Source organism: Dendrobium catenatum, unplaced genomic scaffold (assembly GCF_001605985.2).
Source record: "Dendrobium catenatum unplaced genomic scaffold, ASM160598v2 original_scaffold_27042, whole genome shotgun sequence".
NCBI classification, from domain to species: domain Eukaryota; kingdom Viridiplantae; phylum Streptophyta; class Magnoliopsida; order Asparagales; family Orchidaceae; genus Dendrobium; species Dendrobium catenatum.
The window spans coordinates 598,987-612,090 of NW_021345501.1; the positions used below are offsets into that span (position 1 = coordinate 598,987).

The window sequence follows — 13,104 nt, forward strand, 5'->3', positions numbered from 1 at the left end:
CGAAGAATAAATAATATTTCAATAAAGAACAAGTGCATCCAGTACAAACCCCAACACGAAGAATATAGATATCTCTAGCAACTGAATGTAGCAAGTTTGGTCGTTGAACTTTTATGGCCACAATACATCCATCAAGTGTGCGCCCTTGATAAACCTGAGGAAAGCAGCATAAAATGGTGAAGAAAATATAACCTGAACAACGTGATATCAGTGATGTTCCTATAAAACGGTCAAGCGTTAACTATATAAATAAAACATGACAATCGCTATCAAATGCAATTAATGACCATTTCCATTTAAACAGTCAAGAAAAAATTAAAAGGATGATCAAGAAAAATTACGATACAGAGAAGGTAAATTTTAGAAATAACATTAAAAAGAAGGGGGCACGTTGCAAGTTTAAAGTACATTTGATGAGGACATCGTCAGTGATTTCGACACGTGTACCATCAGAGATTGACGACCACAATCAGGAGTTTATAATTTGAGTCATTTTATGTAGTAGTTTATTTTACTTTTCAGTTTTACTGTTTTACCCTTATGGATGGTCATTTGATATTGTAGCCCCGAGGGCATTTATGAGGGCATTTATGTCTTTTAGTTTTAGTTTCATTTTGACCTATTTATAGGAGGCCTCATGCATTGTATAAAAAGAATGTTGATGAATAAAATTTTTCCCTTATTGATCTCTTTGTGAGTTCGTGGTGCTTCCTCTAGATCTCTTTGTGAGTTCGTGGTGCTTCCTCTAGATCTCTTTGTGAGTTCTTGAGGAGGTAGTGTTGTAGATCTCTTTGTGAGTTCTAGTGGATGAAGTGTTGAGGTTTGTGATTCTTATATTCCTTTTCCTTCTCCACCAATCTCTTCCTCCTCCACCTCAAGAGAAGATAACCAAAACCCATTAACTTGGAGAACCCGACCCCCTCCCCCTCTTGTCATCGCCCCCTTGGAGCCCAAGCCGCCGGCTGCAGTCCTACCACCGGCCGGCCACCTTGCCACCGACCTCCCTTCATCCGCCCGCCACCCCTCTCTTCTCCTAGCCATCATATTTGAAATTCAAATTTCGAATTTCAAATTCTTTCCAAATTAGGAAATCCAAATTATGAAAGTTTTTATGTTGAATCCAATTTTAAATTAAATCAAATTGGATTTAATAATTTTTCTTTCCTAGTCATCATTACCTATTTAGAAACCCCCTCACATCCTCCCCCATCTCCTCCCTCCTCCTTGATGCCGCCACCCCCTTATTAGGGTTTCCCATTTAATGCTCAATTAATCCTCCCTCTTATTTGAAATTCAAATTTAATTTCAAATATTCTCCCTCCACTTTCACTTGAGCTGAAATTAATTTCAATTTTTATTCTCTTTCCTTAATCCCTCTCCCTCTCATTAAACCGCCGGCCCCTAGGGGGTTCAAAGCTTAATTGCCCCCTTAATTGCCCATCCCCACTCGATATTCGAATTTCAAATTCATTTAATCTCCTTCCAATTTTCTTAAAACTGAAATTAACTTCAGTTTTTCCTAAATCCCTCAAACCTAAGTGGATCTACCCGCCCCTCTCCCTCTACCCGAGCCCACTCCCTCCCCTCTTTGTTTGGCCGAGCTTCACCAAGAAAAGACTCTTCTACCGCCAAATTCATCCACCCCGCAAGAACTTCTCATAGTCATGAATGGCTGATCCGGAGCGTGATTACGACATTGCATACGATCATCAAGGCGACATTGACTTCATCTGATCACCGTTCTTTGACGTTGGATTCGACTTCGACCATACCATTGAGGATTACTTAAACCGGATTCTTCCCACCATCGTGGACGTCATCGATGAGCAACTTCTGACAGACGAGTGGATCATCAACGGCCGAACACCTTCTTCTCCAAATCTGACTTCCTCCCCGGCGGTTAGCCCCCTCGGCATTACTTGTCTAATAGTGGCATCGTTGAGTTTGTGCGCCATCCTCTTCCGCTAACCAAGTGAATCCAAGAGTGAAATTGAGGGACTTAGAGGTGAAGGATCTATATCTTAAGCCTTGGATTTTTGTTAAGAGCCATTTGCTTTATTACTTATTGGATTAATTTTGTTTGTTTCATGTTGCTTCTAAATGTAATTGATTGACGTTGCTTAGTTCTTCCATGGAAATTTCTTGCGATCTATCTTGAAAAGCATTTGTTTAAAATTAGCAACGCAAGTTCACAAGTATTAAATTCTAACAAGCAATTCTTGCATCGTATCACATCAGGTAGGGAAAGCTTGCTTAGCTACAAAGACGGTTTGAGAAAGACAAGAAAAAATGCAGTAAGGTCACATTCTAATTTTTATTTTGGCGCCATGGAAAACATAGTTTTCAAGAGTTCAAGTGACGAGCATCAAGCATAAATTTGCCTTCTGTATTAAAAGTTGGAAATAATAGTATTGTCTTTGATAATATAGGAAGTATCAAGTATAAGATCGTAACTGAATCGTCCCAGTTGAATCCTGGGTTGTTTGAATCATGAGAATAAAGAACAAAAAAGAAACAGCTTAATATAAAGGAAATATGAACATTTCACCAAGCACAAAAAGCTTTGAAAAGAATGCAAACGTTTTTAGTTGGTAGTTAATGAGAATCTTGATTTACAAGCTAGGTCCCAGTTCCAAGGCAACTGATATTGCATTTTCTTAGGGGGATACCTGAATTAATAATTGGGAACATCATAAATATAGGTACCACATTATAGTCACAGCTGGTAGATGACAAATCTCGCAGAATCCTCCATACAAGAAATGTCAACAGCTAAACTCCAAATGCCAAAACAAAAGCTAAATGATAGATTGCAAACAAAAAGCGGATAAAAAAATAGTCTTGTGCCATCAAATCATCATAGCTGCTTGTAAAATTAAGGTTGAATAAGGAAGAGAGCATAAAGATAATAAACAAGCACTTCAAGGTTGTTCCCCCAAGCACATTGACTTTGAGCAAAACTTCTATTTCTTTTTGTTGGGGGGGGGGGGGGGGGGGGGGTGGTTGGTCTCACACTATTTCTCATTTATGAAATAGTTGGAACAAGGCTAATAATAAAGACTAAATTAGTTCTCATTAAAGAGATAGTCAGGGCCAAGGGTGGAACCCCCTTGAGCTCAGGGGGGTCAATTGGCCCCTAAAAAATTATTTTTTTTTTATATTATATGATTCTTTAGGTAATTTGTCCCCTCAATTTATTTTTTTTGTCTTTATTACAAGGGTTTTAGGCAATTGCCCCTCTAAAAATTTTAAAATACTATAGTCTTTAAGCAATTGCCCCAAGTATAATTAAACACATTGTGTAGAGTTGTTATTGCTAGGGGACGATGAAACAACTACAAAGATAAATAATAAATCAAAATTTGTTCCGAAGGCGCTGCCCCTTGACCCCGCGACCTGACAGGTCGAATCCCACCAAGGGGCGCTACGTGAAAATTATAGCCGGTTCCTCCCCTGGTCAGGGCCCTATTATTTGTCCCAATAATCAACAAATAGTCATAAGAGAATGAATATAGAAATGATTAATTTCAAGCTACTAGTTCCAGCTGAAAGGCATGAAACTTATCCACATGAGCGGTGGTAAACATTCCCTATTCCAGCACACCAAATTGACGATTTAACGCATGCATTGGTTAAAGGATGTTTCTGTAAGAAGAGCAACAACAATATAGAAACTTAAAGAAACTTGGATGGAAGTGAAAATTCAAGCCTGTAGTTAAGACTAAAAAATATATTGATCATTGAAACTTGATAAGTTGCTGGAAAAGAGCAACGGTGATATAGACAACTTGGATACACAACTTTTCTGCAGGTAACAACTAGAGCTTTCAGGTAGTACGAGTAAAAATGTTTAATACTGGCAAATGTATGACAATTTCCCAACAGATTATGCAAACTGAATTCATGTTAATTTTTATTAGGTCGCTTTTGTAGGTGAGTGGGTAGTTGATAGCGTGATAGGTTCTTGAACATAAGCTAATAGGATACCAAATAATTCATTCACATTTTATAATTCTCCCATATTGCCATCTGTTTTTGGATCAAATAATTTCATTTGGTCGGCTTTTTCAAGCAGCCTGTGGCTACAATCAAATGCAAACTCAAGTTCAAGTTTAGCTAAACTCACATTGTTTCAAGTTTAGCTAAACTCACATTGTTTCAAGTTTGAGCCAAGAATGCTTCACATTATATCTAATCAATTACTTCGGATACATCAGTAAGATAATCTTGACATTTTCCTCCATGTTAAATAATTCTGAACTACACAGTTCCCAATTAGAGAACTAACTACAAATTCAATTAGTTGTTGTAGCTGAACATTCCCTATATTTGGTCTTAAATTCTCAATCTAGCTCCAACTTGTTGTCAGCCACATATTGAAAGCAATGGCATGCATCTAGGTAGAATTTCTGAATTGCTACTAATCTCCATCTTATGGTTTGTCAAGCCAAAAATTCCTATGACATAGTGAGCCGCCAGATAAGAATGCAATGAAAGTGATGCAGTGGAGAGATCTAGAGTTATTTTTACTGTGATATTGATCTCTTCGTTACATAATAGCAAGTATAAATAATCTAGGCTGACTATATCGAGTTTGGTCCATATAGTTGTTTTGAATGCTTGATAGAAGAGTATAGACCAATTATATATATATATATATAGTAAAATATCTTCATTGTCTAAATGCGATCATGCGGCAGCTATGTTGTCTACTAGTGATTTGATTTTAGATGGATATTGAGGCGTGGTGTTATTCTTCATAGATATATAATGTAGCTCATTTTTTAGCCGAATAACATGAGATCAATTCGCAAATTGGAGCTTGATTCAGGGGTTTTCTAAATGATTATAGTGGAATCAAGGTTTAGGACATAGGGGAGAATAGAGGGAGATATTTTGGTGAAGAGAGCAATGGCTAGGTTTTGATTGATTAGCTACCATGTGTCGTAGTTTGGGTTGAGGATGGGTTGGTTAGTAGAATCGGTGTAATAATTTGAGGGACATGGTGAAGTGCCATTAAGGAAGCATTCAAATCCATTTGCCTTGAATAGTTTCAGTAGTTGAGACCGCCATATAGAATAACTTTTCGTGGAGAGATAAGTATTGCAAAAGTTTTAACATTTGCCATTAGAAATTTGTGAGATGAGGGGATGATAAATTCCGCTATCTTGAACGAGGGAGAGTCCTCCATCTGCTGCTATGGTAGGAGTAAGCCATGAACATAAAAATAAGAAAGATTAAGCACACATGACATGTGATACCATGAAGGAAAATGAACCCGGCTAAGCTAATAGAGTAGCGTATATAAAGTCAAATTTCATATGAAATATAGCAAAGCTATGAGAGAGTTCACATTACTAAGAAAGAAGAGGTGGATTACATATTGAATACAGCTCTATATTCTCTACAACGCACCCAAATATATATACTTAGGTTATTTGCATAATAATAATGAGATCATAGTAGATCAAAGTTCTAAGGTGTTCATGAAGAGTTTGTTGAAAAGTAGCAGTTGAGATATAACATCCGAAGAGGAGTGGCTACTCTAGTTTCTATGATAAGGCCATGATATATGCCTACAATATTAAATAACACATTAAAAATCACCTGTTACTTTAGATCTCAAAAATATAAATATTTAAAGCAACAACATGATTGCATTCTAATTTAATTAAGTAACTACAATATAAGGGAACATGGGAATCAAAGAATTAAATTTTACAAGTAACCATGAAGCTACAAAAATCAGAAGTTATATGTATCCCCATGCAAGAGGAACCCTATAGAATTTCCACCATAATTTTTTTTCTCTATAATGTGGCATCAATTATTCATCATAAATTATGGTCAGCGGTGATGATGTGCTGAACCAGGACCATTAGCCGATGTCATCTTTTCCTTGTCCTCAATAATCTTACCATCTCTTGGGACCAAACAAGGAATTTCATCAACTACCTAAAAGAATAACCTAGCATGCTAAATAAATAGATTTAAAAAAATCACATAATATAGGAAAGACAGAAGAACAGAAAATGACTAAACACAAATTATATTTTATGTTCTTTACTGAATTCTCTACACAATTTCAAGATGTCCGATAGTTTGCCAAAATAACAAAAACCAATCACAAAAAATAAATATGCCATGGGAGAGGAAGCAACAAAAAGTTATAATAGGTATTGCTTAATACAAGGAAAAATGGCTTAAAACCAAAGCATTTAACATAGAAATACTTCATGGTGTTTGGTTAGTTAGCAGAATAAATAGTTGAAAAAAAATTAAATTGAGAAAAGGACCAAAATGGTCCCTGTGAGGGACCAAAATGGTCCCCAACCCTTTAGAGGGACTAATGTGGTCCCTCAACTCCTTAAAAAAGGGCTTTTTTTTGTAGAAACATCAAATTTTAGAGCTAATGGAGTTAAATCAAGGGGAATTTAGGTCATATTTTAATTAAATTATTTATTAAATATAACTTTCAAGTAATAGTATTTTTTAATTTATTAAAGATTTTCTTAAGAAAATAGTAATAATTCTAATCTATAATGATCCTAAATTAAAACTGGAATTATTAATAATTTTAAAATTAAAACTAGAATTATTAATGCTTTTTTTTTCAAGGAAATGTTTAATATTTTTTTTAAATTGCCATCACTTGAAAATTATATTTAATAAATAATTTAATTAAAAAATGACTAAAATACCCCTTAATTTAACACTATTAACCCCAAAATTTAATGTTATGACCAAAAATACTCCTTTTTACGAGTTGAGGTCCCTCAAAAGAGTTGGGGACCATTTTGATTCTTTTCTGAAATTAAATCTTGTGTAACCCACATATCTTGTACGATAGTTTTACATCTTGAGGGTAAAAAATACTAGATTTGTATTCTACTTCTTTTAAAGAAGCATTCATACTTCCTAGGGTGCAACATATCCTGGGGTAATGCATCAACTGTTAGACAAAAGAGAGTGCCCACAAGCAATAATAAATAATACTATAAAAAATAAAAGCATTACAAGAAAACACACCAAAAAAAGAAATTAAAGATTTAGGTTGAATAAGATTCCATTACATTCGCAATCGTACAAAGAGATACATCCATTAATTTAGAGATGCATATAGGATTAGAACCTTTAACTACCAAATATTTCTCTTATCGCTCTATCCATGTCCCACTTCTTTAGTTTTGTTCAAAATCTTAAAACTAATTACCAAATTCATTAACCCCTCCCTCCCCTCTCCTTAAAAAAAATCAAAATATCAAACTCAAAAGAAGACTCAAATTACATAATTTTAAATATAAGATCAAAATATTCTCTATAATATGCTTCATATAAATTTTTTTATCTATCTTTTATCATATTGTTGATCAACCTATTTATTGTGAAAAAAAACTTCTTCATGTTATCTTCTTCAGTGCCAACTTTGTTTCTATCGAAGCAATCACATTGAATTATGCTCTGACCATCAAACGCCTCCATCAGTCATCACATCTAATCATTGAACAAACCTAATAATAACTCGTTTTGATTTTCACACTATTAGCCACAACCAACTTTCCTAATTGCAATGCCTTTGATCACTTGTTCTCGACTGCCTCATCTGGTTCCCACTCCGAACATCATCCCTCGACTATCACTGCATTAGTAGCGCCTCATAACTATTAGTCACATTAATCCGCCATTTATCACATATCACCACACCTAGAATGCCTACAGACTGTCAACTACCCAATGCATTGGCGATGAATATAGCCTCACCCCAATAATCAAATAATTCCTAACAAACGAACATGCTAATACAAATTCAATATTTCATTTTTTAGCTAATGAATGGAAGTGTAGAACAATATGATTTAAGATTATCCTTAAATGATAAGATTATAGTTATGAAAATTAAATAAAATTAAATTATGTTGAATCAAAGTTGAACAAATAAAATAAAACATAAAAGAAATAAAAAAAATAGAATCAAATAATAAAGAATGATGTGTAAACATAATTAAATGCAAAGATAGACTCATAACTAAGAAGCTTCTAGCAGTGAATATGTAGTCAGCAACAAGTTCATGAGTTTAAGAATTGGAAGAGGACTACATTCAAATTTCGAAGATGAAGAGAAGCTTTGTGTTTGACTTGGGAAGAGAAGCTTTGCATTCGAAGAATAGATATGGGTTCATTTTGAAAAGACATATATGTTGTTTTACCACAGTTTGGTAGTTGAGCTCGCAGTTTGGCAGTTGAGCTCGCAGTTTGGCAATCCTTCGTCACTTTCCACTAACTCGTGTTCTCACTTGCGAGAGATCCTGCACTTGGCCCCTCATAAGAGTTGGTGCATTTTTGAGAGATTGAACAAAAACATAAGCTAAAAAGAAAATAGTATTAATAATAAAATTATTTAGACACTAAAATAGATAAATAAAATAGTGTGTGCTATGAAGGCAAGTGTCATGTGTTATAGCACATGTAATGTGCATTAGTTTGACTAATCGTGCATTGCTACACAAATAATTTGAGATGTAGCTCGTCATACTATACATTATTTTGCACTATTGATCAAGCATTGGTGCAAAATTTATATAAGCTCCTCCTCTTAGATGTGGATCTATCTCCATTGTTGCCTTCCCCTGAACTTCTCCCATTGCTCTCAAGATTTAAAGCAACAGTTGATGACCCATCATTTTGATTCTTACCTCTTGATGTTCGCACTCAATATTAGGTGATGAACATCATTGAATTTCAGCTTTGTATGCCCATATGAACTGCTAATCATTGTCATAATTCCACGATAGCTCTCTGGTAGTGATGCAACAAAACTCAATGCATAAAATTTGCCGTTGAAGTTGATATCAACCAAGTTTAGCTAACTTATGATCAAATTTAAATTTTTAATAAGCATCATATGGAAGCGCTTTTGACTATCCCAAATCTTGCTATGAAATTCCTTCTCATTAAATATACCTTCTTTACAACTGAAAGCTTCTCACACCAATTTGACAGCTTACAGCACACTAGTTATGATCATCTAGTAAAATATATTAAAGGAAATATTCTTCTTCAATGACAGGCATACAACACTCAATACCCATCTATCTAAGAGATCCCAGTTATGATAATTAAACCTATTGGCTCATACTTGTAGAGAAAATGCATACCAAATTCGCTAAAACACTTTTGAACATTTAAATATCATAAAAAATACATAAAACACGTATATGTGTATGGATAGAAGGATTTTGCCCTGATTGAACCTTAATCCAGTTTTTTCAAGTTTTTCATATTGTCCTGTTTACTTTTTAATCATGTGGTTGTATCACTGCATCATACCCATCCTTCATATAATGCATCGAATGGTTTACTCTATCTTACTCAAAACGAAATATTTCTCATTGCCAAGTAAGAAAAAAAAACACTAAACAAAGCCTCAAAACCAAAATTGAACTGGATTAAACAGTTGGTTCGTTCATTTTTGGCTTTAGTTTTGACCAAAAAAGAACCTGCGCATTCTGCTAGCCCTTGCTTTATGATTGGCATGCTATATTTACATATTGAAGTCATTGTGTCTTCAGAGCACCAACATATTTGTACACCACAAGCATGTTTTCTATGGTCTTGAATCCATGGAGGGGGTGTATGCATGCGATGGGGATTTTCTTTATACATTATCCACACACAAATTTAAAACTTGAAAGTAATACATAACAAAATGAAACTCAAAATTCCCCAACGTTCATGTTTCCGCTGTTAGGAATGTTCTTTATTAAATGGAACGAACCAGTCTACCGCTAAAAAATGCAAGCAAATGTATAACACACAGCCAGCATAAATCTGTTGGTGTTCTCCAGAATGGATTCAGCTACAATTATAAGAGCTTTTGATGGGGACATTCGGTCATGGAAAGTTTATCGTCATCGAGGCCGGAGATTAGCGGCCGTGATTGAGTCGTTGTATATGTAGTTTGTTTTATTTGATCTTTTGGATTTGTGTTGTTTTATTTCCTATTTTACCCTCATGTGAGGGGAATGTTATGTTTGGTGATCAAGGATATTTTGGTCTTGTTGTTTTTTCCTTCTTTTTGGGCTTATATATAGGAGCCCTAATCCTTTGTAATTTGGTCAATGAATGTTGAAAGCGTTTTTACCTTTGGAGCTTAGTTTTCTTCTTTCTAAGTAGCTTGGTAAAGATTAGTTTAGTGATGTGAGTGTGAAGTACCCAACAGCCCGTTGGCTCTTGGGTTTTATCCTTGTTCCCAAGTCTCTCCATCTCCTTCCCAGCTCCCAATCGAACCCTTCCCCTACTCCCAGCCAGCGTTTCCAAACTCATGCAACAGATTTCTGCTTGGAAACCTACTGTCTGAAGCCTTCTAACCCCACCAATAGCCCTCCGTTTACCCTCCCTCCTAGTGCTAGTAACCAATCACCCAACATCCACTTCGGTGACCCTTCCTCTTCCAAAAACCACTGAAATTTCCCCTCCCAACAGCCAAAAAAATTTTGTCTTTACATCTTCCTCAATGGAAGTTGGAAAGTCACTTTGCCTCTTCGTATTCTCCAAAACCTTTTTCAAAACTGAAAGTGCTGACTTTTAACTTTCCCAGAGTCCCACTTCATTTCCCTATTAAATAAAAGCCACATAACCTTCCAACTCCCCCCAAACTTGCTGCCTACTTTTCCCAACAGTCACTAAACCATGTTTTCCACTATATCCCCTTCCCAAAACAACTGAAACTAATCCTCACTCCTTTCCCAGTCATTAGAAAACTCCACACTCCTCCATTAGACCCTCAACCATCTCTTTAGCCTCCACTAACACTCCAAACAGCATTCTCCCTTCCCAAAACAATCAAATCAGTAAATGTTGTCCTCCAAAGTCACCATAGAGGACTCCTTTCAGTAGATTCATTTGCAACTAATCCTAAACTAAAAGTGGGACTCTAGCCATCTATGTTTTCAAGTTTTTTTTTTAATTACTTTACTCCTTTTAAATTGTGAATGTCGTTACTAGCCAAGTTTCTTGTTTTGCGTAGTTGCATTGCCTAAATTTCTTGTCTTGATAAATTTCCTTGTAGTTTTAATTTGCTGTTTTTATTTATTCCCTAGCATAAATCTCTATGTGCATGATCAATTTACTTTGTCCTGCATCAGCTTTATTGCAAGTTTGCAACAACAAAATATTCCAGAATCTTCTAGTTGGATAAAGAGAAACATAATGGTGGACTTCCTCGCTGTAATTTCGACCGGCAACTACAGAGAGGACAATAACTATGCTGGAACTGGAACGATGGAACTTACCGGGAAGGAAACGCCGATTGCATCACTGATAAGAGATTGAGTTTCCTGGCAAAACCTGGACGGAAATCAGGAAACGACCAAAAGAATGACACATAAATTGATTCCAAAATTTTCTAAACAACGACGGGATGGATGAAGCGGATGAGATACCTCAAGGGCTGCTTGGAGACAGGGCAAACTAAGATGTCCAGTAGGGCCTTGCTGATAGCGCCCGCGTGCGCCCTGCTCCCCCTCACCATCCCCTTGAACCCAGAACTATTTCTTCGCAGATATCAAACATAGATCTCCTCGAGCTGCGCTTGTATGATTCAGGGGCTGTTTGCCAAAAGTCGTATTTACCTTTAGTAGGATTAAATCATCTCAATTTCGGATTTAGTAGTTGGAAAATTATTTGGCAAAATAGTTATTAAAGTTCGTTCGGGATGACTTTTTTTAATGTTTTTAAAATATTTTTTAATATAAAAATTTTAATTTTTTACTTAAAAATTATTTTAAGAAACAGTAAGAAAATTGTTCAAAAAGAAATATAAATCTTATTAAGTTATGTGAAACTTATTCAGTAATCTAACCCTAGATTTAAGAAGATGATTCATTTAAAAATTAAATTTAATGTTTATCGTGATCAATAAGTTATAATAATAAATAATTTAATTAGAAATTAATTTAATTATTATATAATTTAATTACTAATTATAGTACTATTTATCATATTACTTATTTAGGTGTTAATTTAATAAGTAGTTGATAGATAATTATATTAATAATTATCTAATTATTTTTTAAAACAAACTAATTATTAAACTAATTTTCTAATTGATTTAAAATTAATTTTTAAAGTAATTTTTAATTATTAAATATACTTATTAATAATCTCATTAATCATTTAAATATTCAACTACTAATTAATTATTTAATTATTATTATAATGCCATTTATTTATATTTTCAAAATGTTATTAATTAAACTATTTATTTTAATTTTAATTACTAATTATTTAATTAAACTTAGGGTCTTGCTTTTCATCTTCGCCCTTTATTGTTACTGTTTGCTTTCTTCATGCCTGCTTCGACCTCATGTTGCTTCACATGAGGTTTGAAGTTTTGTGTGAAGTTGTGTTTGAAAGAGGTCAATTAAAGAAAGCTTCGTTTGCATCCTTTCAATGAAGTCAGATTATAAGTCACGACAGAAGCTCGCCTCGCTCACATGCAAAGGTAACCAACTTTTACCCTTTCACGTGCTTCTTCGACCAAATCCCATTAAATATGTCGAATTATAGGATTTACGACAAAAAGAGGGAAATAGGGATTTATTCCACCGTGATATGATTGATATATGTAAGCAAGGAAGTCTGGTTGTGAACAATATAATTAATGTGGATTGGTTATTAAACTTAATGTCCTATATTAAGGGTGGGGATGATAGGCTCTCCTCCAGGGCTGCCTATTAATATTCCAAAATGACAATTCTTTTGCCATTCCAATCATTTCAAATGTTTGCTAGTACCTTAAAAATGACATGGCACTGAGAATTTCTCATTTAAAGTTTTCATTGATGACTTTTATGAAGGTTTTCAACATCCCACTTGGTATAAATATGTTTGGCACAATAATTATGTCTTGAGATATTCAGCTTTATACAACTGGATTACTTTAGCGGACGGTCTTAAAATGTGAAATAATTTAGTGAAAGAGGCATTAATATTTAAGATATGGGCTTTGCAACACTCTTTCCGTGATCTATTTTATCAAATATATTTTAATTTGAGTGACCTCATTATCCATTATTATAAGCTTGATTCCCTAGATGGATATCT

At 34.6% G+C, this 13,104-nt stretch overlaps 2 protein-coding genes across 3 annotated transcripts in view; both read right to left on the minus strand.

The window, feature by feature from the left end:
• Positions 1–187, minus strand: part of LOC110112830 (protein ACTIVITY OF BC1 COMPLEX KINASE 3, chloroplastic) — a 40,125-nt gene extending 39,938 nt beyond the window's left edge. For both annotated transcript variants that reach the window (XM_020845170.2, XM_020845171.2), the window contains exon 1: positions 50–187. The gene's annotated coding sequence lies outside the window, so the exon portion shown is untranslated. The remainder of the gene's footprint in view (positions 1–49) is intronic.
• Positions 188–5,589: 5,402 nt separating this feature from the next.
• On the minus strand, positions 5,590–11,628 carry LOC110112829 (UPF0434 protein GOX0764). Its single transcript, XM_020845169.2, has 3 exons — positions 11,442–11,628; positions 11,292–11,346; positions 5,590–5,955 (listed from the first exon to the last, which is right to left on the minus strand). Exons 1-3 carry the CDS (start codon positions 11,528–11,530, stop codon positions 5,848–5,850), a joined length of 252 nt encoding a protein of 83 aa, XP_020700828.1. The 5' UTR covers positions 11,531–11,628; the 3' UTR covers positions 5,590–5,847.
• Between the last annotated feature and the right edge of the window lie 1,476 nt (positions 11,629–13,104).